Genomic DNA, 24,993 nt, shown 5'->3' on the forward strand with positions numbered 1-24,993 from the left:
ACACCCTCACCCCTGTGTTACATTTGCCTGCAGCGGTAATACAGTAACATGCTAAGGAAAAAGGAGGCCAGCCCATGCAGCCTTTTATAGCTAGACTATGTAGGTTTATATATATATAAATGCTCTAGGATATTCATACAATAATACTGATTACTGATCAACTTCTCAGTGTATCCCATTTAATACCTGACAAAACACTTCAGGGGAAGTAATGTGAGGGCAGGGGTGAGGAGTAACATCTGATGCAGTGTGGAGGCAGGGCAGGCCATTCACATTCTCTGTGACCCAACATGCCCTCACAGCGGCTGGCTAGAAAAGAGAATGTTTGATCAGAGACAGGTTAAAACTGTTTGCCTATGAGTCCACACAGCTCCTGAGCAAAGTCCGGGGAGAAAAATCACTTTCCCATAGTCCCTTTATGCTGCAAGGGTACAGAACCACTTCTAGTGAGAAAAAAACCCAAATAGACTTAATTCAGCGCACAAGATACCCAACCCACACCCCGGCAAAATATCCCAGTTGTGGGCTGGGCTGTGGCTCAGTAGTAAGGTGATTGTCTAGCGTGTGCTATGCTCTGGATTAGATTCCCAGCATTGAGAAAGGGAAAACAAAACAAAACCCCAACATAATTGCTACCAAATACAGAAAACCTATCCATGAGATATCTATAAAAGATATGTTGAAGCCGGGCAGTGGTGGCATACACTTTTAATCCCAGTCTTCAGGAGGCAGAGGCAGGCAGATCCCTGAGTTTGAAGCCAGCCTGGTCTATAGAGTGAGTTCCAGAACAGCCAGGGCTACACAGAGAAACCCTGTCTGGAAAAACCAACCAACCAACCAACCAACCAACCAACCAAACAAACAAACAAACAAACAACCCAGAATAAACAAAAGACATATTGTGTTTCCAGTATTGTATAATCAAGACCCGAGACCCACCACTGGTGGCCGAGTAATGGCTTATGGGATGTCACTGGATTGACTGGGTTCTTTTTTATTATGTGTGGTTCTGTACCATCATCCAGACCAAGACCATGAAGAGGCAGACTAAAACCCGACATTTTAGATGGTGATTAGGAGGCAGGAGTCGCAGGAGTTGCTAGTCTACCGACTGGAAAGAGCTGTTTGGATTTTAGTGGACTTTCCATACAATGTGAGGACTTGCAAATAAAGTTTATTTCCCAATGCCACTGTAAACGAAACTTCTGCCAATCTGGTTGCTGCTGACGGTGCTTTTAAGTAATTTAGACATGCCTTAGCTACTCGATCTAATTGCACAATACAATATAGGCGGCATGGTTGTCGCCATGCTCCGGTATAAAAGCTCATGATTATGTTCATGGACAAGTAAGCTTAACAGGGTTAGCATAATATGGCAGGTTTAAAACTAGGGTCAGAGGTCAGTGCCATTTGGTTAAAGGGCTGCCGTGATTCTCTTCCTAAAACAAAGACTGTGGTGCCTTGTAGTGATTTCTAGTGAGGCTCCTAAGAAAACATGTCAGACCCAGAATCTACATCATCCCACAAGTCAAAAGAGCCTTCTAATTGTCTTTTGGGTGTAGGTCAGAGAAAACTTTCGGGATGCTCAGTCCTCGTTCAGTGCTGGTGTGTGTGTGTGTGTGTGTGTGTGTGTGTGTGTGTGTGTGTGTGTGTGGCTTCAGTGAAGCCTTGGGGGGTGCACTGTTGACCTTTCCAAGCAAAGGCAAACAAGACTGACTTTCTCAGCTAGGGTCTCTCTATGTAACCCTGGCTGTCCTGGAACTCAGATCATCCTGCGTCTGCCTTCCCAGTGTGGGATTAAAGAGGAGCACCACCACTGCCTGGTCCATTATACTTTTAGCATGATTCAATCTCTAAATGAGCAAGACATTTTCCTTAATTTATGTAAGGTCTGGTCTATAATTCTTATACATAAAATCATCTGGAACCCCAGAAGATGATTCTAATTAGATAAACCCATTGTCAAAATGTACCTAGCCGAGGCTGCTAATAGGTCTGAACAGTTAGATATTGGATGTAGTTCATTCTGGACCCAGTCTAATCTACAAATTGCTCAAATCAATCCTAAGAGTCCAGAACACGGGTTTGTGGAGTTCAGGATCCAAGAAAGAACTCACCCCTGACCTCCAGTGACTGGGAGAGGCCAAGGGTACAATGGGCCCTGACCGGGCAGCTCTATTCAGTCATTAGCAGTCCGGGAATTCCACTTGAGCGCTCACTTCTGACTCCTATCTCTTAGGAAGGAAAACGTTAGACACATTCGACAGGGGTTAACTGAGCAGATCGAAGACTGAGAAGCAGATGGTACTTGTGGCGAAGGCGTTCCAGAGAGAGCTACCACACAGTCAGGAAACGCTGCTGAGGGACAGAGAGGTAGCCTGGGGGCGTAGCGTCTGATCGTCCCTTAAATGGACATATTTCCTCAGTTTGTAGTCTGTGGACATATTTCCTCAGTTTGTAGTCTGTGGCTGGCAGAATACTTGCAATTAGCTAGGTTCCAGCCACTGGTTTTAAAACTATATTATCTTATCAGGTTAATTTAGGGTAAGGCAAGCTTAATTTAATTCAACGGTTCTCAACCTCCCTAATGCTGCAACCCTTTAATACAATTTCTCATGTCATGGTGACCCCCAATCATAAAATTATTTTCATTGCTACTTCATAACTATAATTTTGCTACTGTTATGAATCATAATATAAATCTGTGTTTCCTGAGGGTCTTAGGTGGCCCCCGTGCAGAGGCAAGGGGATGGCTACACACAGGTTAAGAAGCAGTGTTTTAACTTCAGGTGTTTGAGTTTCTCGGGAAGGAGCAGGTTGAGACTGTGCCTGAGCATGGTTCACTCCCTGGCTAAGCCAAGCTCCTTCTCTGGAGCTGACCTTAAGCCTACTGCTGTCATATGCAGGGACTTGCAGGCGTGTTCCAACTTTGGCTTAGTCTAGAGCAGTGTTTCTCAACCTGTGGGTCGTGACCCCATTGGACCCTTCACAGTCACCTAAGACCATCAGAAATCAGATATTTACATTACAATTCATAACAGTAGCAAAATTGCAGTTATGAAGTAGCAATGAAATATTTTTATGGTTGGAGGTCACCACAACAAGAGGAACCATATTAAAGGGTCATGGCATTAGGAAGGTTGAGAACCACTGGTCTAGAGGGCCAGGTGTCTGGCTGCGGGGTGAATGAAAAGAAATGTTTTTGTCATATTATGGTCAACAACATATAAGTCAACAAAGCAATGACAGGGGACCCTCACTGATTTGAGCCACTGCGCTGAGGGGTGCTGTGTTTTGGAGCATGTCTGTTCCACATACATCATGCCGCTCCAGGACCCAGAGTCCTTCCAACTGTACTCTGGCCTGCTGAGTCCTTCAGGATGTTTTTATGGCAGAAGCTGGGCTACTGGATTCCAGACCTGGGAAAGCGGACCGGCGGGGTTCTTCTGCTCTGACCTTGCACACATCTTTTTTGCTGTTCAACTCGAGAGAACACTTGGCTTGAGCTTCAGCAATGCAGTTCTTATGTGGGCAACTGTGCAACAAACTGGTGCCCTCTTCTAGGAGAATGACTGGATATCACATGGTAGCAGCCTCCCCACATCCTAGCCTTCTACATCACTCAGGCGCTTCTGAGTTGTGAGGTCAAAGTCAGCCACTGAGGGGGGCTGCAGGAGTGTGTGGCTGTGGCGAGGCACAGGACTGTACCCTCAGAGGACCCTGTGTTGACACTGATACTCCACTATTGCCATCTTGAAATCCTACGTAACTGTGCTGTGTCCAACCAGTTATACATCCAATTCCGCCCACTGTTTTCTCCATTAACATTTTCATGCTACCCACTTAGTAGTTACTGAAAATCTAGTATGTTGTTAAAACATCAGAAAAGAGCATATAAATAGCGAAGGCTACAAAGATGAGTAAGATTCAAGATCTATAGGATCTGGCAATCTAGTGGAGGGATGAAAGAAGTGGAATAAATTGTCACTCAAAAAAGTTTACAGGGCATTCAAGCTGGCTCAGTGGATGCTTACTACCAAGCCTGATGACCCAAATTTGACTACTGGGACCCACATGGTAGACAAGAACGGACTTCATGCTTCTCTGAATTCCTCATGCGGTAAGTGACTACTGTCCCCTCTGAGAAAGTCTGAAATTATACCACATGCTGAACACTAATGAAGCCGTGTTTAGGGGAGATTAATTGTAGGGCCCTGGTCTCCTCCCATATTGAGTAAAGCCGTTGCCTGCTTGCCAACCTTGACCAGATGTCCTCCCTATGCTAATTCCCTGCCAGTTTCCACCCTCCTGAATGCTTAAGGGAAGTTCCTTGTTTGTGTATCCTGCATATTGGGCATTAACAGCTTAGATACAAGAATGTAGACCGTTCTGTAGTGAACTTCTGCCCTCTGGGGTTCTCCCATTGTGCTGTAAACCTGTATATAAGGTTTCCTCCCTCTTTCAATAAACAGCATTCTGCTGTGCTGAATGACTCACTGTCTCTTGTCTCTTATTTTTTAATCCACAGCCCCTCACTCCGACGTGGTGAACGGGTAGCGGTAGCGCGGGCAACAATTAATTGCCCGCAACAATTAATGAGTAGTTCACAAGGAGAGTGTATTTTATTCCTCCTTCCAAATAACACACACACACACACACACTCCTCCCACCCCACAAAAGCACATCCACTCAGAATGGACGAGGTGCTAAGCAAAGCTGCTGGTCAGGGGCTACTTTGGTGGTCTGGATATTTGGATAGGTGAGTTTTGCCATCAGGAATGCCGGTGAGCCGGTGAGTCTTGGTTTCCTTCTGGAAGAGTCTCCTCGAGTTCACTGTGGGTGCCTGGTGCGTTTGTCTTCTGCCTCGGTAGGCTTGTTTATGTTCGCCAGTCGTTCAGTTGATCCTGTGGGCAAAGGCTCCTGCGTCTCCAGCCGCCCAGCTTTCCCGTCGAGCTATATGGAACAAGCAACATGGTTGGGATCAGCCCTGTGGAAGGTCAGCTGGACACTTCTCCTGGTTTTCTGGAGCAATAGAGTTTTAGGTTTCAAGGCATAGCCATTGACAGGGTCTGGGGGATGCTCAGCTGAAAGGACTTGGATTCTATCGGACAACCAAGGTTACAGGCTGCCTTGAGTTCTTAGCTCTGAAGTGAGCAGACCAGATGCGCTCTAAGGTCCACACATTTCTTACAGAGACTTATGTGCCTGTGTGTTTTTACATTTTAGAAGAAAGCTATTCCCTTGGTGCTCTTTTCAATGGATGTTTTGGAGACCATATTCTCCACTCCCATGCTGGTGTTCAAACCTAGATCCATGTAGTGTTGGACAAGGATTTCTACCATTGAGCTAAGTTCCCAACCCTGGGTGTTGTTTTTTTAATAATTTATTTTTATTTTATGTGCATTGGTATTGGCCTGCATGTACACCTGTGTGAGGGAGTTAGATCCACTGGAATTTAAATTGCAGACAGTTGTGAGCTGCCATGTGGGTGCTGGGAATTGAACTCTAGTGTTCTGGAAGAGCAGTCAGTGCTCTTAACTACTGAGCCATCTCTCCAGCCCCCCGGGTGTTTTTTTTTTTTTTTTTTTTTTTTTAACCCAAGAAAGTCACCATCACCTTGCTGGCTTAATAACCAAGAAGTTACCATTTAAGTTCAGCCCTTTTCTAGACTTCTCTTTGTCTAGTTCATTCAGACGTGGTCCCTGGGAAGAAAGATCATTTGACCAGGATATAGATAGCATGAAGAGAGATTCAAATGGAGTTCATGATAACAAATCCAGATTAAACTTCTGCACTAAGTTCAGGGTCCTAGAGAAATGGACATGTTTCTAACTCACCTTTCTAGCTAGAGACATATTATCTCTAATCATAAATTATAGGCTGTTTTCATGATCCAATACCAGCTGTGGGGTTGGGGGGGGGAGGAGAGGACTGGAGGTGGCCTTCCCAGCCTATGCAAAATGTAGCTTGTCCAATTATCTGGTTTAAACACACAACCTCTTAACAAGTAGGCAATGAGATGTAGGGATAAAAACAGGCTCGGAGACAGAACAAGGGTCTCAGTCAAGACTGCAGGTACTTAAACACTTAAGACTCTAACTGAAGGATAAACATGATGTAGGGAAACCTCTATGTATAAAAATAAGAATCAGACATTGTTCTGAGTTGCTCCTGATTGTGATGGGTGTAAAAGGATTCTCTTGTTAAGGAGATTTCTAAGTTAACAGATCCTCCATCGCCAGCTCTCCTACCAAGACCTTGATGTTTATCTGTTTTCAGAAAACAGATTGTAACAACGTATGGAGCCGAATCCTAAGAGATGTCTCCTAAGATTGGGTCCTTTGGAGAACTTTAAAACATCCCTGATAAGTAGATTTCTAGATAATAAAACGTCTGTTTAGTCTCTGCTCAAAACCAGGAGCAGGGAAGCCATCAGCTGCTGAACTTCCTGAAGCTTAGCTTTCTTGTTTGTTCAGAACAAGCTGGGAACGTTGCCTGGATCTCCTTGACGTAAAGCACCTGCTTCTTGTTTTCAGGATATTTAAGCAAAATTATTTTAAGTAGGATAATGTAGATAAGAACTCAATTACTATCTGTTTTATGACAGATTTATATATAATACCATATAAAGGATTTCTGTAAACTTTTTATGAAGATGGTATGTCATAGGTCAGAGTTAGATTTTTGAATAACACATTTTTTTTTTTTTTGGTTTTTCGAGACAGGGTTTCTCTGTGTAGCTTTGCGCCTTTCCTGGAACTCACTTGGTAGCCCAGGCTGGCCTCGAACTCACAGAGATCCGCCTGGCTCTGCCTCCCGAGTGCTGGGATTAAAGGCGTGCGCCACCACCGCCTGGCTGAATAACACATTTATTATAAAAGTAGTAATTTAGCCAATTTTTTTTAACAGTAGATTCTTGAACATTGTTAAGCAAAAAAAAAAAAAAAAAAAAAAAAAAAAAAAAAAGGAATGTGACAAACACAATAGAAACATGATCTTAGGGAAAAGTTGGAATCCAACAGTCCAAATCACAGACCATGAGCAACCTGGCCTGGTCTAGGTCAGCTGGTGTTAGTCCTGTAGGAGGGACTGTGCCGCTGGCTATGGCAGCACACACTTGTTTTGGCAGACCATGGCTTTGGAGCCAACCTGGACCACACAGTGAGACCCAGTCAACAAACAAACAAACAAGTAAAATAAATAAATAAATAAGAGCATGTCGTGGTATTGTGGAAGGGGACATAGGTGGCTCTTAGAAGTAATTTTGCAATCTAACTATGTGTTCTCTGTTATAAAAAAGGACCCGTGACTGTAAATGACCCTCAAAGAATAATTTTTTTCAGCCTGTATCAACAGCAACTACAAGATCTAAAAATGAGAGGCAACAGTTAGAAGATTGGCAAAAGGGATTTGCCCTGGACAGTCATTTTCACTTGGGCATTCCGGGCCCTCTGAGGGTGACAGATGGAGAGACAAAATCATCCTCGCCAAGCAGCCATGGGATGGAGAAGCATTCATTACAAGCATGACCTTGGAAAGACATGCTTTGCTCTTCAGCTGTATTTGGCTCTTATTGCAATCAAGAAATTGGTTGGGAGGAAAGAGAAACCTATGGAAAATAAGGCTTTTCATGTGTTTTTTGTTTGTTTTTTAAAGAAATACTTTGGGTTGATTTGATTTTGCTGTTCCGTAGTCTGAACAGAATGGCACAGTTACTTGTCCTTGTTAAAATCTCATGCTTGAGCCCAGCCATCTGGCTACTCTAGCTTTCTGTCCATCTGGGAAACTGGGTGGGTACACTCCTGATGTAGGCACTGCGCTAGGGCAGCACTGGAAGTCCATCCCAGGCGTTATCCTGGGACAGAACTTGTACCTTCCATCACTTTCTATCACTTCTTCCTTCGCTATCTTGATTGCTCCATGAAGAATAAAGAATCCACCTCCCCCAAACTGGCCAAAGCCTTGGCTCTAACCAGACATGTCTACCATTAAACGGAGTGCCCATTAGTCCCCATCTTTTTAAGCTCCAAGGCGTGACCAAGAAGTGTTGTTGATATCCCAACTGTGGTGGTATTGTGTTCCCCAAAATATTGTGCAGCCCAATAAACTTATCTGGGGTCAGAGACAGAACAGCCACTAGATACAAAGGCTAGAAAATGGTGGCACTCACACCTTTAATCCTAGCATTCCAGAGGTAGAAATCCCTCTGGATCTCTGTGAGTTCAAGGCCACATTGGAAACAGCCAGGCATGGTGACACAGCCCTTTAATCCCAGGGATTGATGGTAGAAAGTAGAAAGGTATATAAGGCGTGAGGACCAGAAACTAGAAAGCATTTGGCTGGTTAAGTTTTCAAGCTTCTAGCAGCACAGTTCAGCTGAGATTCATTCTGGATGAGGACTCAGAAGCTTCCAGTCTAAGGAAACAGGACCAGCTGAGGAATTGGCAAGGTGAGATAGCTGTGGCTTGTTCTGTCTCTCTGATCTACCAGCAATCACCCCAATAACTGGCCTCAGGTTTGATTTTATTAATAAGAACTGTTAAGATTCCTGCTACACCCAACAGCCAAGATGTTTCAATATTCTCTCTTTCCCTGCTTATTCCTAAAACTTGAAGTTTGGAGATTTTTTTTTGTTTTTTGTTTTTTGTTTTTTCGAGACAGGGTTTCTCTGTGTAGCTTTGCGCCTCTCCTGGAACTCACTTGGTAGCCCAGGCTGGCCTCGAACTCACAGAGATCCACCTGGCCCTGCCTCCCGAGTGCTGGGATTAAAGGCCTGCGCCACCACCGCCTGGCCAAGATTTTTGTTTTTTATGCTGTTAGTAAAAATGCTCGGGAAAGTTCCTTTCAAGATAATCCTTGGGCCTGTGAGGTGGTATCACTGGATAAAGGCACGTGCCTCAACCCTGACAACTTGGGTTGGACACATACTCATGCACACACATAAATAAGTGCTTTTAAGATGTGATTCACCCACACCACCCAAATGGTTTTCAGATTACAGGTAGGAGCCGCTCAGCTACTGGGTGAATCTTCAACTGAGAACTGCTTAGTGAGGATGCTAGGATCAAGCACGGAGGACTGCGGGCATGGTAGGAACAGGCGGAGATGTGGCAAGGCTGCTCTCTGCAGAGCGTCGTCTGAGTGAACCTCAGAGCACCTCTAGCCCAGCAAAGCCCCTGAGCTGAGGCCTTGTCTAAGCCATGGTTAGGAAAGGGCAGTTGGGAGTACCTTGGCTTGCCAGCTGGCTCCAGCAGCTCGAGGGTGCAGAGGGAGGTCATAGGTCTCAGTCTGCTGTTTAGCAAAGTTCACAAACACCTACAGGCAAGAGAAAAGAAAACAGATGTTTCTAGAAAGATGGGACCCTATACCACAAGCGTGCTTTGCTCTGTGTTTCCCACAGTTGATGGACGGCCCTGTGGTGTAGTTTGTTTCCTTCTGTGGTGTGCCACAAGCTCACACAGCAGTGCCCTGGACCAGGCTTGCTTCTTAGACTCCTGAGCCAAGCAAGTTTTGCTGGAGGATTCCGAGGGCCATGGACATGAGAAACTGGGATAACCGAGACAGCCGGCAGAGTCCCGGCTCTCTAAAACCAGGAACTGCGCACAGGCCGCTGCTCTCTGCTGTGTTCTTCACGCCACATGCAGTGTGGCCACAATTTGTGCAGGAGGCCAATGTGACTGTCACCTGCCTAAGGGTGGCAAGAAAGTACGGATAAGCAGGTGAGTGAGCTTCTGTGGAGGTAAACACTTGCCTGATTCCACTGCTTTACCAAATGGTCTTTAAAGATGTTTATTAAAAACAAGAAATTGGAAATAAAAAAAAAATCCCCAACAACCCAGGACAAACTCAAAAATTCACTGATGAATGAATGGCTACATAAGTAAAATGCAGGTGTAATTGAATATGACTCAGTCTTGAAAGGGAAGGCAATTCTGACACATGATACAGTGTAGGGCTGGACCCTTGGGGACATTAGGCCAGTAACAAAATGACAAGTACTATTTGATTACACTTATATGGAGTGCCTAGAGTAGTCAGTTTCAAAGACAGTAGAAGGACCCGAACAAGGGTGACAACAGTGGACACGCTAACGTGGATGGTGGGGGGGCTTCAGAGGCCCCAACCCTACACAAAGAACTGCAGACATCTAAGGAATGCTGAGAGAGAGAGAGAGAGAGAGAGAGAGAGAGAGAGAGAGAGAGAGAGCGAGCGTACTGGTTGGACAAAAACATATGTATATAAGTAACATTATAAGAACTGATCAGGTTGCATTTATATATTTAGAAATGTGTGTGTATATATCTCTGTCATCTATCTATCTATATCTATCTATCTATTTATCTATCTATCAATCAATCATCTATCTATTGATCGGTCAATCAACAGAGAAAGATAGATATCAATTTTAAAGAGAAAGTGGGAGGCACCAGCCATGGTGGCACAAGCCTTTATTCCCAGCACTTGGAAGCCGAAGCTTACATACAGTCCTGGGTTTCATGTAACAAGACCCTCAAAAATAAAGTGAAGTAGTACTTGTCAGGCACTGTCAGGGGAGCAAAGAGTGGGAATACAGTGTTTGGTAGACAGCATTCACTGACACAAAATTAAAGAGTAAAGGTGGGCTATGGAGACAGCTTAGCTGTTAAACTACTTAAAATGCTCATCACATAAGTGTGAAGACCAGAGTTCAGATCCTCCAGAATCCACATAAATGCCTGGTCAGTGTGGTAAACTATGATTCCAGCCTTGGAAGGTGGAGACAGGAGATCCCTAGAGCAAGCTGGCTTGCAAGAGTAGTCATGTTATTGGAAAGCTCTGGGTTTGATTGAAAGACCCTACCTCAAAGAATAGGAAGGAAGAGCAATCGAGGAAGATCCTGGCATCAGCCTCAGGCCTCTACATGCATATTCACACACATTCATGTGTACCTGCACACATGCAAGTACACACACACACATAAACATCACATTTATACTAATAAATAAATACATATACAAAGAGCAAACATTTATAAAGACTCACTGAGCTGTACAATTAAATATGTCTATTTTGTTCTTTGTAAGTCACACATGAAAAGTTGATTTGGAAAGAAAAAAAACAGTCACCACCATGTACCGGCAAGCAGGAAATAATATGTAAGAAAAGAACAAAAATCATCAGTAAAATTTGTAGATGACTAAAATATTGTTAGAAAACCATTTCTGAAATGCCAGATTTTACTCTAAGGGACAGAGACCAACGATGTGTTAAAACTAAAGACATCCTGTCTGCCCCCACGTCATCCACTACTCATGTCAGGTGCTGTCATGCAGTGGGCACAGCCGACTGGCACTTGGTACCCTGGGAGGACTTGCCTGGTCGAGCGTGGTCTGAGTGACTGAGTACTCCTCGATGAGCAGGCTGTCCTTGTGGGAGATGAGCAGCTGAAAGATCCTGGCCAGGGAAGAGGAGGCGACCTGGAACTGGAGCATGCTGTGATGCCTCTCTCTCTGCACACTGCCTGGGAAGTTGCCCTGGAAGAACTGCTCCACAGGATTCAAGTCTGGAAGCAAGTCGTCCTTTGGCGATTTAATTTTCATTGTGACAATGTAGCCGTCTCCAAACCTAGCAAGTGCACAGAGTGGACAGGACTGTTAGAGCTAAGGCAGGCCCCAAAGAGTACTCTCGTCTGGCATAACAGGAATTACAAGCCCACAGCATTGGCCTTCCACCCACATTTAAAACTAGGAGCAAAAAAATGTTCGGCATCAGTTTCTGGAGGTCTGAATGTCTGTGTGGCAAAGTTGGATAGACATCCTTGCTGAAGTTCAAGGTGGTTATAGCCCCTTGTAAAGATCCCAAGCCCACCCACAAGGACATGGCTGGAGCACTCGGATGTGGGGAAAGCTGAATAACTTTTCTAAGACTTGCCAGGGAGGAACAAAGGCTTGGGAAGGCACTACTTCCTAAGGAAAGCTCCTGAAGGAAGTGGAGCTTGGTTGTGGTTTGGATATACCTCCTGAAGACTGGTGTATTAAAGGCTTGGTCCTCAATGCAGCACTGAGTAGAGGTAGGACCTTAAGGGATGATATGATCATGAGGGGTTCTCACCTCAACTATGGATGATTTCATTAGAGGTGGGGGCTAGTTGGAGGAAGAAGATCATGGGGACATGTGCTTGGTAAGGGTATTTGCTCTCTCCTGGAATCTACTAAGGTAAGCAGGATTCTCTACCACATATTACCATGGCCATGATATTCTGCCCTAGGCCCAAAGCAATGGGGCTAGCCAGCCTTTGCTCCTTGATGTGGGTTTTCTCAGGTTTTTTTTTGTTACAATGATATAAAGCACTAATGATGCTTCTCCCTTCTCCTCACTAGGTCTGCGGGTTACCAGAAAGAGTGCGCATCCTTGGCTGGTGACTGTGATGACCTGTGTGGGGGTACATTGTGTCACTTAAGATTTCTGTAAACCTTCCTCTATGGACCAGGGCTGTCTCTACAGTAAGATGCTGTTAGCCTTCCAGTTCCAGGAAATCCGCCATCCCTCTACATGGGGACACCCTCCCCTTACCTCTGCTATCCTGAGGCTGCGGAGGAATGAGAGGGATAGTGGGGGGGATGTTCTTTAGCAGTTGGGCATGGGGTGTTGGTGGCAGGGGTCTGGTGACCTCACATCCTCAGAGCTATCTCTGTAATCTCCACATGGTGGATACTGAAGAAGTTGAGGCCCAATGCCCATTTGCCAAGGGCACCTTACATTTAGATCTTTCCGTCCTGAGGCATGTGAAGGATGATGTTTGCTGTGCAACATGCTTCCATCGACTCCCCAAGATCTGGATCTCAGATAAGCTAGATTCTCTGTTCTTTTTTACCAGCTAGCTTGGTAGCTTATATCCTGGGCTCTTGATAAGCATGTTAAATATATGAGTGACAACTATAAATCCACTCTTTCCCAGGCATATTAGGATTCAGGGAAAGATAGTGATGTTACAGTAATCTCACTTTAATGAATTGTTACCTTTATCTTATAAGCTAGGAATAATAAGGAATTATCTTTAACCATTTATATGCTGTTCAAGATTACTGGCATTATTAGTTTGTCTTATAATATATGGTCATTTCCCCCCAAAACTTAACCAGATACAATATTCTAGAAAAGAAAATTGGTTCTCAAGCTGTTTGGTCTTTTTTTTTTTTCTTTTTCTTTCTTTCTTTTTTCTTTTTCTTTTCTTTTTTTTTCTTTTTTTTTTTTTTTTTGCTTTGTTTCATTTTGGTTTTTTTTTGTTTTTTTGTTTTTTTTTCAAGACAGAGTTTCTCTGTGTAGCCCTGGCTGTCATGGCTGTAGACTAGGCTGGCCTCAAACTCACAGAGATCCGCCCGTCACTGCCTAGCTGTTTGGTCTCTTAATTATTCCTGCATTGGTTGTGGACTGTCATAAAACAGGCTGTGGGGTCTGGACCTGTGGGCAACTGTGGGTTGACACTAGATCAGTGACAGTGACCCTCCTACTACTTCCCAGGTAGTCCTCCTACTTCCCCGCTAGGCTCCGTAAATGCCCCAGTAAGAAATCTCCCATGCTGAGACTCCTCTGAGCATCCAGGCACAAGCAATTAGCCCAGTACAGAACATCCCACCAGCCTTCTTCATCGGCCTCCAGAGAGTCTGGCCCGGCCATCATTGGCCAATGCCTATGGAATGAAGAGGCAAGGGTCCCAAATGTCCATGGTGAACTCAAGGCCTGGTTGAGCCCACAGAATGTAGTGGAAGGCATGTCCTTCCATCTGCTTACTTGTACTTGAGGTGTTGAATGGTGCCCAGACATTGAAACGCGCCCTTCACCATGATGGCCAGCCGGGTACACAGCGCTTCACATTCTTCCATGCTAGCAAGCAGGAGAGAGGACGTGAGAAGGAAGATGGGGGATGTTCCGCCCTCCCTCCACCTCCCTGGGGATCTCTTGCCTGTGGGAGGTGAGAACCACGGCTCTCCCTTCTCTGATGATGCTCACAATGGTATTCCACAGCATGCGTCGTGCCTGGGGGTCCATCCCTGTCGTGGGCTCATCCTGTAGAGCAGGAGAGTAAACAGGGAGAGATGGACTTGGAGCTGGCCTTTCTCCATCACTACATCCTTCCTGGGCTAACATATGTGTACAATCACTTCCCAGCAAGCATGACAGAGCCATGAGCTCGAGAACACAAGAGCAGGAGGAGAATCGGAGGGCACAGAAACATGGTGTGCAACTATAGGTCTATGTCAGCTGTGAGTACATTACAGTTAAGACCACAGGAATAAAGAAGTATAATAATAATAATAAGAAGAAGAGGAGGAGGAGGAGGAGGAGGAGGAGAAAGGAGAAAGAAAGAAGGAGGGAAGAAAAAAAGGAAGAAAGAAAGATAATAGCGGAATTAGCCTTAGAAGGGGTCAGTGAGGGAGATAGCCAGGGACTTTTCCAGTCCCCTCTATGTCCTGTGTCCTCTTCAAACCCAGACTGCGTGGACTCAGGGACTCTAGTCTGCTCCAAATTCCTGTGAGGGTCCCTGGAGGCCCTGACTCAGCTCAGCACTCCTGTCCACACAGACCTATTTCTAACCAGACAGCAACATTTCCTGGAGCTGACGGTGCTTTCCCATTCTTAGCTTCTGGCCCCTCAAGACACTTCCCAGGCACTGAAGGCCAGACTGTGCTGTGACCAAGCACTGGGCTAATTTCCTCAAAGGGGACAAGATATGAATGAGCCAGGCGTCAGCAAACTGTTCTTTTCTAAAGCTGCAAGCCCTGAACTAACTTTCCCAGCCCAGGATATGCAGCGATGCTTCAACTCTGCAGGGTACAGGGTGTCCTCACCAGCAGCAGCAGGGGCGGGCAGCCAATGAGTGCTATGGCGGTGGAGAGTTTCCGCTTATTTCCTCCACTGTAGGTGCCTACTAGGCGGTCGGCGTACAGAGACAAGCCTAGGCTCTGGATGCCCCAGTTAGCAACCTAGGAACAGGAAAGACAGTTCAGCTGTTGGATGATGAGCAAGTGAATGCCCCAGGCACAGACACAGTTCAGAGAGGTTCTCAGATCTCTTCCTGCCAAGCCCAGATCTGTTGCAGCAGGGCCACCTGCTGGCTGGTATGCACTAGCACATGCTTCAAGGCGAGAAGGTCAATTTGCTTTTCTTGACCTTTGGTTTCACCTGTGTGGCTTCCTCAGTTCCGCAGCTCCCCCTTGGGAAACAGCCTTCAGCCTTCCAAAGACTACATCTCTCACCAAGAGTCCTAAGGTCTCTTTGAGAAGACAGTGTACCCCAAACCCACTGGCTTTACCCCCAAACAGAGCCACATCTATAAGCTTCTTGCACATCTTAGGAAAAGTGTTTTGAGGCAAACTCACCCTCTATGTAGCTCTGGGACTCACTTCCTGTCTCTAGCCCTATATTTAGATGTCACTTCCTGTGAGTCTTTGCCTGGGCTGGCCACTCTATTGACAAGCACAAACCTCATTCCAACAATTATTCCCGCTTAATTTTCCTCTCAGAATTTGCTCCTCTCTAGCTCACTGGATATTCTGCTTAATCCATTGTCGATCCTTCCACTAGGATACAGGCTCCATTTTGGACTTGTTGTTTGGAAGTAGTTTCAAGCCCTCCACCCCCAGCCCGCCCGCAGCGTGTGGATGTGGGGGTGGTCGGTGCACGTCTGCCTCACCACGCCTGTGGAGGACGGTAGGCGACCTCGGGTGCTGCTCCTCCCCTCCCCCCTTGTGTGCGACAGGGTCTCTTAGTTGTTCACTGCTGTGTGCGCCAGGCTAGGTGGCCCATGAGCTTTGAGGAGTCTCCTCCGCTCTCCCTTCCCGCCTCGCTGCTAGGAGCAGCACGGGGGTTGTAGACATGCTCCGCCACAGCTGACTTGACTGGGGATTCGAACCTGGGGCCTTACACTTGCATAAGTGCTTCACCCGTCTTTGTAGCCCTCAGTGCGTCTCTTTAGCCGACTGTGATCAGTAACATTTCCACAGGCTTTGATATTAAAAACATATATAGTCCCTCTTTCTCGCCTTCTTTTAAAAGGAATATTGTTCCTTTAGAATTTATCTTATGCTTTTTAATGATAAGACTCAGGTTGTACATTTTCAGCCAAGATTCTACATAAGTGATGTTGGAGCTAGGTATGATAGTAGGGTATCATATCTGAGAACATTCTACATGGCATTAATCTTGATTGACCAATTAACATGCCTAAATTTTTTTCATTGAAAAAGCATACACTTACTTTGAAACCAATAAGTGACTTATACAGATGCTATTTTAGAATATATAAAATATCTCATTTCTCATTTAAAAACTTCCTCAAGGCTATCCATTGATGATTTTTGGGTTTCTATTGCTGTGATGAAACACTGTGACCAAAAGCAACTTGGGGAGGAAAGGGTTCATTTCATCCACACTTCCATATAGTAGTTCATCACCAAAAGCGTTTAGGGCAAGAACTCAAACAGGGCAGGATCCCAGAGGCAGGAGCTGATGCAGAGGCCATGGAGGAGTGCTGCTTACTGACTTGCTCCTCATGGCTTGCTCTACCTGCTTTGTTATAGAACCCAGGCCCAGCATAGCAGCACCCACAATGGACTGGGCCCTCCCCCATCAATCACTAATTAAGAAAATGCCCTACAGGCTTGCCTACAGCCTAATCTTATAGAGGCATTTTCTTAGTTGAGGTTCCCTCCTCTCAGATGGCATTAGCTGGTGTCAAGTTCACTTGAAGGATATATGGTCATTGCAAAATGATTTTCCAATTCTAGATCCTCTCTATGCAGCACTGAGGGCTGATTGTAAACAGAACTTCCTGTCTTTCCTGTTTATTTATCTATATAACAATATGATCTTATAAATTCCTAATGTTCTCTCAATGGTTTATAAATTATCATGGCAACAAGTTACTCTTTAAATTAGCACATTTTCATTGTATGTGGCTTTGAAAGGACATATTTCTTTTTTCAGTGCTGGGAATTGATCCCAGGGCATTGTGGGTGCTAGGCAAGCATTCTACAACTGAGCCACATGCCCCAGCCCCATAAAGGTTGTTAATTATTTGATGCTTAGATTGTTCGATTTGGTCATAGGAAGCCTCTTCAAGATGGCTCCTTGCAACATGCCTCATTATTTTGTTTAAAGACCTTCCCTACTTTCTAAGAACACAAGACGATCCTGCCTTGGAGTGAGTCTTTTATTTGAAGAGTCATAATTTCCTTTAACCATATCTGAGCATTAGGTGTGCTCAGTGCCGTTAGGGTATTTTGTGCCTGGGTCCTCTCACAGGACAGACAGACAGACAGAGACACAGACAGAGAGACAGACAGACAGACAGACACACACACACTATGTATGCCATATGTGCGCACACCTACATACACATAAACATGTCAAGAGTACACAGGGATATCTCCAGTCCCAGTCTACTCCTCTGAGTTCCTTCTTGCCTTCCCTTTTCCTAAAATGACATGCCACTTCTTCTATAATAAGGAAAGTAGCTCCCCAAAACATCAACACATTTGTTCATTTACTCAAGTCTACCACACACCTACAGTTCTGCAGAATTGCTTTGTCCACACACTATAAAAAGCAAATGTACCTATCAAAAGATCAGAAACTGAAGGGCTTTGTCCCTTCTGCCTTGCCCACGACTAAGGATAAATACCCACTGTCTGCATGATTCTTTAAAATAGACTGGTTTGTTCCAATTACTTTCAATGCTAGGCTTTCTTCCTGTTCTCACATCCCCCCCCCCCCTGTCTTGCTCTTACTGATTCCGTCTTAGTTTTGAATCTGTGGAGCATGGACACACCTGCCTGAGTCAAAGCCAAACAAAATGATAACTGCAGAGAAGCATCATCCCTCCCAGCTCGCTCTCACGCCACTGTCCTCTTATTTCCACACTCTTTGTTGTCTGGTTTACCTCTTATGTCCTATTTGTAAAACTAAGCAGCCACATGTCTGCTTCTTTATTTTCCTACTTTCTTACATAAAAGTAGCATCCCACATGTTCACCTTCACACCTTGCCTCTTCTCATACAGTAATATTAGAAATAACATTTGGCAATAAGTCTATAATAGACCACAGAGATCTTCTCTATAGCTGCATAAGACTATCATGTGTATCACATGTATCCAGCCAACTACACCTACATATTTAGGTGGTATCCAGTATTTTGCAATTGCAGGTGTAATGAATAACTTTGTGCTTATGCATTTTATACTTTGACATGTGTGTCTTCAGGGTAAATTTCAAGAATGTTGATTGCTGGGTTAAAAGACAGATGCGTGCACTATCAGATAGACTCCAGGGCAGGCATGTGCTATGTGTGTGCCTGTTTTGTTCACTGTTCTATCCAGCTTCTAGGTCAGCAGTTGGCAAATGGTGAACATGACTATTTGCTGGAATGGGTGGATAGCGTGCCCAGTTTCCTGTCTCTAAATGATAGTGCTTCCTAAAGTAGGCATAGAGTTTGCCAATCTCCCATGTGGTCACAACAAATTGATGTTCACCTTCTCGATGTCCTCTGCTGGCACGCCCCTCAGCCTGGCATAGAGGTAAAGGTGTTCTCGTCCTGTGAGCAGGTCATCAATTGCATCAAACTGAGGACAGTAGCCCATGTTTTGATGGACGTCAGAAATATTGGTTAAAATGCTGCAAGAAGACAGAGCAATTAGTGAGTTTTCCTTCATTAAGGGAGTGACGGAAGAGCAGGGGCCAGAGAGGCTTCCGCCACTGGGGCATGACCTCCATTCTAGAAATGCACACGGAATTTGGAAATCAAAGTGGGGATCCTACAGTTGGAAGCATGAACTTCAGGAGTGCTGAGCTTTAAAACTAGTCGGATCCTTCCGAGTGTCCACATCTAAGATGAATTGCCACTCGAATGATTGGATTGGATCACCTGACGTGAGGGCTTAAAAACAAAGGTTTAAGAAATGATCAATGGGGCCATCTTGCGTCCCCCGCATGTGTGCGCCTTATCTCCGCTGGTCTGCCCGAGACCCCCTGAGTGTGAACCCTAAGCCCCCCGCGTGGCCCCATTTCCACTCCGACAAGATGAAAGAAACGATCATGAACCAGGAGAAGCTGGCCAAACTTCAGGCCCAAGTGCGCATTGGTGGAAAAGGAACCGCTCGCAGAAAGAAGAAGGTGGTTCTCAGAACAGCCACAGCAGATGATAAAAAACTGCAGTTCTCCTTAAAGAAGTCAGGAGTGAACAATATCTCTGGTATGGAAGAGGTGAACATGTTTACAAACCAAGGGACAGTGATCCACTTTAACAACCTGAAAGTTCAGGCGTCTCTGGCAGCAAACACCTTCACCATTACAGGCCACGGTGAGACAAAGCAGCTGACAGAAATGCTTCCCAGCATCCTAAACCAGCTCGGAGCGGACAGTCTGACTAGTTTAAGGAGACTGGCTGAAGCTCTGCCCAAACAATCTGTGGATGGAAAAGCACCACTTGCTACTGGAGGGGATGATGATGATGAAGTCCCAGATCTGGTGGAGAATTTTGATGAGGCGTCTAAGAATGAGGCAAACTAAACTGAGGCGACTTCTGAAGACGGTGGCACCTGCAGAAGTTACAGGAGCTGCTATTTTGTATCATGACTGCTTTTTAAAATTCTTTTGTTTATGGATCTGATAAAATCTAGATTGCTAATATTTTTAAGCCCAAGCCCCTTGGACACCACAGCTCTTTCAGTTTTTGCTTAAACACAATTCATTCTTTGCAGCAAATTAAGCTGAAGAAGCCTGGGAATCAAGTTTGGAAAAGGGTTAATAAAATTCTTTGCCTAGTAAAAAAAAAAAAAAAAAAGAAAGAAAGAAAAAGAAATGATCAATGGATCATCAACGGATCCTGATCCCTTCCAGACATTTGGGGAGTAGCTTGGGAAAGATGGATGTCTCCCAGTGGAAGTCGGCTTCTTCTTCTGTATTTATTGGCAGACAGGGAGAGACAAACAGATAACTACCAGCAGACCAGGGTTCTATCTTCCCCATCTGATGAATCCATTAGATTCCCCACTAGAAATGTACTGACTTCAACAACAACAACAACAAAAGTGTACATAAATCATTTTGTCTAATCACCTTCGTCTAACCCCTCATAGCTTAGGGCTTATTAATAAAGGATGGCTAGAACAGGATGGGATAGAGAGAGTCCACTGCAGTTCCTCACTGTGACAAAAGTCACTCAAGGTATAGGTAGGTCAGTTGAAACCACCCAGGGAAACAAGGAAGCAACCTTGCCAAATGCACAGGAGTTATCCCACCTGAGAGCCACAGTCTTTAAACCTTGGCTTTCTCTCTAACTTGCATGTAGATGTAACCAACCATCCTATTAAATAAGAAACACAGAACCAATGTAAAAGAGAAAGCCAAGAGGTCAGAGCTCAGAGCTAAAACCTTACCTTTCCTCCTGCAGTGGTCCTACCTCTCCGAAAGAGGCCTACTTCCTGTGTGGTTGTTTTTATATAGTCTTTCTGTTCTGCCTTCTCATTGGTTGTAAACCCAAACACATGACCGCCTCGTCACTGCCTGTCTGTAGAGACTTCCAGGTCTTCAATGGTATTGAGATTAAAGGCATGTGTATCCAACGCTGGCTATATCCTTGAACACACAGAGATCTACCTAGCTCTGCCTACCAAGTGCTGGGATTAAAGGCGTGCACCACCACTGCCATGCTCTTGCTATGGCTCCAATAGCTTTGACCCCCAGGCAACTTTATTTGTTAACATACAATTAAAATCACATTTCAGTACAAATAAAATACCACCATACTTGCAGCTCAGTTTTACCTTAGAATATCAGGCCATGTCTCACCTGCACTAAAACTGGTGTCACTTAAAAACTTCCTATTGCATCCCTCACCGAATCCTCTCTCCACAACTCCTGCTGTTATCACCGTGGAGTCGCTCACTTGGTGGCCGACAGCTGGGTGGCAGATGACATACACTCAGCCATGACCTGGCCCTATCTTTGTAATCTGTTGGCTTCAGATCCACCAGGCATGGCCATGGAGGGTTAGGACTCTGGATTCATCTTATCTGAGTCCCGGAGGTGTGCTCAGGACTCTGGCTGCCCACTGGGCTGTGTTGAGCAGGGCTTTTTGGTAAAGGAAGGGGGTCTTAGTCATCAGGTGCCAGGGAGCTGTCAGCAGTGTCTGTCCCCACTTACAAACCGGAAGAGAGGGCTGTGAGCACCCTCACTGCGTGAGCACCCTCACTGCGTGAGAGCATTGCTGTTCAGGAGCAGCCAGCAATGAGGCCATTCATCGTCTTCCCTGCCCTGCCTCCTAGAGGACAAGTCTGTTTAAACTCACATTATTCCAGAGGCCACAGTGACTCTCCAGAAGCCAAGGATACAACCAGCTTTCTCTTTCTCAACTTTCCTTAGTCTGATGAGAGAAAGGATTGCCATACCAACAGCCAAATCTGATCAAGTCCTCCCGAGGTCCCTTGAACGAGGACCTCCATTCTGACACTCAACCTAGAGAAAGGATGTATTATCCTGGGAGTTCTTAACCTGGGATCCAGAGGCTACAGAGGGATCATGGGTATACCCCAGGGCTCAATAAATTCCTCGAAGCTTTGTAAACTGTCAGGAGAGAGATAATGAGAGGCTATGGAATATTCTTACAGAGGCAGATGATGCAGGGCTCATCGGTTGCTGAAAGGAATTTATAGACCACAGAGATGAAGAAGCACCAACTTAGTGTTTCCCAGAACTTTCTAGAAATCCATGCTAAGAACACTCTTTGAGCCATTACAGTGTAGTTTGGTTTCCCAGTGTGCCTGTCTTGTGTATTTCTTAATCACATTCTGTGGGAGGTCTCCCTCTCTGCATAGATCTTTCTGGGTCTCAGAGTTACTCTGGCATGTGACTGAGAAACATGGCCCGTGGGGGACGCCCTACCGCAGGCAGGACAGAGCACTCACCTCTTGCCTGCCACGGTAGCATCGCCTGATGTCACTGTGGTGTCCCCAGTGAGCATCTTGAATGTGGTGGTTTTGCCTGCACCGTTCACTCCCAGGAGCCCAAAGCACTAGGAGAAAACAGAAGACAGGTGTCGCCCTGGTGACCAAGGACGGCTCCACTGCCAGACCCCAGGCCAGTGCAAGAGCTGGAAGCATCGTTTTATACCTGGGCTGCCGTCACTGAGATTATTGGTCATGTGTGGCAACCAACAGAAAACACACCTAATTCTAACTGACATGGGTGCGAAGTGTGTGACACACTGGCTTTGAAGACTTAGAACAAGAACAACAAAGAAAAGTGAAAACTATCTCAGTAATGTTTTATAGTAATTACACATTGAAATATTTTAGCTATATTGGGAAAAATAAAAATAGTAAATTCATTCTGTTTTCTTTTTCCCTGTATCTCCTAGAAAGTTTGGCTTTCATTAGATTCCTGCCGTCCAGCTCTGCTCGGAGGGAGAAGATTCATGGTTAAGGGCTGATTTTTCTCAGGAGCTATTCCACGTTAGTCTGTATGGTACCCACCTCTCCAGGACGGACTCCGACACATAACCTGTCTACGGCTGGACTGGAAGAGCCGGAGTAAACCTGGAAGATGCAAAGAAACCGGGCTGAAGACCAAGTCAGGGGTAGAGCGGGACAGTGGACCAAGAGCAGAAGGTAGCAAAGAGTGTTTTGGGAGAAAGCCACCAACGCTAGGAGGTCACACATTAGCATGGCAGCAGGAGAGGAGCCACGACACGGAGAGGTGTGGAGGGCGGACCACACCACCACACACAGAACAGAGGGCAGATGCTGACACTCAGCTGGAGACGCTCTTCTGGAGGCCCTGCAGTACCCAAGATGAACAGCAGGGACAGTACCATGGGAAACAGGTGCTCCTGGACGGCAAGTGACAATTACAGAGATGGCATGCTTGTTGTACAGGACAACAGGATGGTCCCATGCCATGTGTGGGTCAGCTCATACCTCCAAGATGATATTTCCCACTTGTGCCCCTCACCTTGGTTAGTTCATTTAGCCTCAGGATGTCAGTTTTATTTCCCCCACTAGTAATTCTTTGTCTTTCTTCAGCCACATCATCGTCTTCATCAAAAATGGGCTCTCTAGCGGGCTCGGCGACCCTAGAGGAGGGAATGTGGACAAGGTTGGGCTGGGCATGTAGTAACCGTCACACTGTCCGCTTCACCTGTCATCCCATCCCCCACATTTACTTCCCTGGACTTCTTTCCTCTAAGTCTATTGTCAAAATGGCTCCCGACAGGAGGGCCACTAGGCAGAGAGGTCACGTGCTTCTGCTCAAATCAGCCCTGCATGGCAGCCCCGCCTCCTCACGCACGACCTTGTGCTTGCCGCCAGACCTCTTTGGGCCTTGCCTTCTTCAAGCATGTGAAGGGGAAGGAAGAAGGCTATCTCAGGGATGTGTGAAGATGCACTCTGAATGATGCCTGCTGGAAGTTCGTGTTGCACTATTAAAAGCTTTCCTCTGTGGCGAGTGCAATGTCGGCGAGCTATCGTCTACCAGCCCTTCCTTCTTCCTGCAGCCTTCCCTACCGACCCAATGTCAAGATAGCCTTGTCATCTTATGAACACATGCTTCCAAATCTTTCTTGGTTCTTTGTAAGCGCCAAGTTCCAAGTCTAATCCTCCAAGCTTCTGTGTCCTGCCGGCGGGTCCCACAAGCCTTCGCCGGCTGCACATTCTTAATGTGCTCACTTCTCCACCAACCATTGGCACCTGTCCTGGTCCCTACCTCATGCAGGCCATTCCCCCTGCTGGCCTCAGCGTGTTTACTTCCTCCTGCCCTGCCAAGAGAATCTTCCTCCTCTGGAAATCCTTCTGACCACCTATGTGCCGAGTGTCCAACCTTCTGACACTGATATGGCATTGTCCTCTCCAAGGGTGTCATGCTATACTCATAGCTCTCCTTGGATGCATGCAGCCAGTAGGCTGCAAGTTAGACATGCCTTACCTAGGGCTTCAGCCTTTCCCTCCTCCCTCACTGACCACATCTGGTCTATCACTAACTCTTGTCTGAAGGACTTTCTTCTGATTTTCTCTATCACTGCCCAGTGCCTCCATCCCCATCCTGGTCACCGTTGTCTCTTGCATGTCAACGTGAACTCCTCTCTCACCTCTCAGCTGTGGTAAGATCATGTCACTCCCTGGTTAAAAGACCCCAGGGACTTCATGTTGCTCTTGAGTCCCAAGTCATCAAGACGAGGAGCATTTCATGACCCAACACTGTCTTCCCCTCTGTACCCATCCTGTACCCCCTTCACCTTCCTGTCCCATGGCTCCCTGGGAGTTCCTTCATCCCATTTTTTTTATTTTTATTTTTTATTTTATTTTTTTTTTTACACTTACTCTCCGGGGCTACTGTACTTTTGTGCAGGCCTTGTCCTCTACCGAGAGCATCCTTCCTTCCTTCCTTCCTTCCACTCCCTGAGCTTGTTAATCATCAGTATGGGTGTAGGTGCTGAGTGTCTGGAAACCAGGCCTCTCTGATCCTCTAGCGCTCACTTCATTGTGGCAGCATCATAGTTTAAATGACTTAGTTTCGATAATCAACTCTCTTCCCCTCTTCTCTTTTAAACCTTCTGGACAACACTTTTGAGGGGTCTGCAAAAGGCTGGGAGGCCCACCCATAGGTTCCCACAGTCTGGCCCATAACTAGAAGCACCACTGTTTATTCCACGTGTTTTAATTTCTTTTCTTTCTCAGCCCTCTCAGCCCGTCATTAGGGAAGTAGGTCATTTGTAAGCACCCAGCCTGGGGACCCTTTTATTTACATGTTCTCAAACTCACCCTGAGAGGAGGAAAGGTTAAGAAACAACAACAAGAAAATTGTCATAAAAGTTCTTAGGGAGGGCCTGGGCGATTGCGACGCAGGGCCCTGGGTGTGTGGCCCTCTGAAGGGGCTGTCAGCATGAGGCAGGCAGGGCTGGAGAAGAGCTTGGGGAAGAAGAATGGAGGAGCAGGAGCATGAGCTGGCTGAGCTGACCTTTG

General features: G+C 45.9%; 2 protein-coding genes across 2 annotated transcripts in view; one reads left to right on the forward strand and one right to left on the reverse strand.

The window, feature by feature from the left end:
• Positions 1-4,603: 4,603 nt before the first annotated feature.
• Positions 4,604-24,993, reverse strand: part of LOC114700446 (retinal-specific phospholipid-transporting ATPase ABCA4) — a 140,725-nt gene continuing 120,335 nt past the window's right edge. Inside the window, exons 41-50 of the mRNA XM_028880067.2 lie at positions 22,988-23,108; positions 22,510-22,572; positions 21,943-22,049; positions 18,511-18,652; positions 14,829-14,963; positions 13,943-14,046; positions 13,771-13,863; positions 11,355-11,604; positions 9,229-9,315; positions 4,604-4,953 (exon numbers count right to left, since the gene is read on the reverse strand). Coding sequence (XP_028735900.1) covers positions 4,831-4,953; positions 9,229-9,315; positions 11,355-11,604; positions 13,771-13,863; positions 13,943-14,046; positions 14,829-14,963; positions 18,511-18,652; positions 21,943-22,049; positions 22,510-22,572; positions 22,988-23,108 — 1,225 coding nt within the window. The 3' untranslated portion in view covers positions 4,604-4,830. The remainder of the gene's footprint in view (positions 4,954-9,228; positions 9,316-11,354; positions 11,605-13,770; positions 13,864-13,942; positions 14,047-14,828; positions 14,964-18,510; positions 18,653-21,942; positions 22,050-22,509; positions 22,573-22,987; positions 23,109-24,993) is intronic.
• LOC114700447 (transcription factor BTF3-like) lies at positions 18,954-19,802 on the forward strand. The gene has a single exon (XM_037207265.1). The coding sequence runs from the start codon at positions 18,968-18,970 to the stop codon at positions 19,544-19,546; it is 579 nt and encodes a 192-aa protein (XP_037063160.1). The 5' UTR covers positions 18,954-18,967; the 3' UTR covers positions 19,547-19,802.

Source organism: Peromyscus leucopus, chromosome 6 (assembly GCF_004664715.2).
Source record: "Peromyscus leucopus breed LL Stock chromosome 6, UCI_PerLeu_2.1, whole genome shotgun sequence".
Taxonomy (NCBI): Eukaryota; Metazoa; Chordata; class Mammalia; order Rodentia; family Cricetidae; genus Peromyscus; species Peromyscus leucopus.

Excerpts from the sequence above, each read along its gene's own strand:
- LOC114700447 (XM_037207265.1), top strand. The coding sequence starts at position 18,968 with ATGTGTGCGCCTTATCTCCGCTGGTCTGCCCGAGACCCCCTGAGTGTG.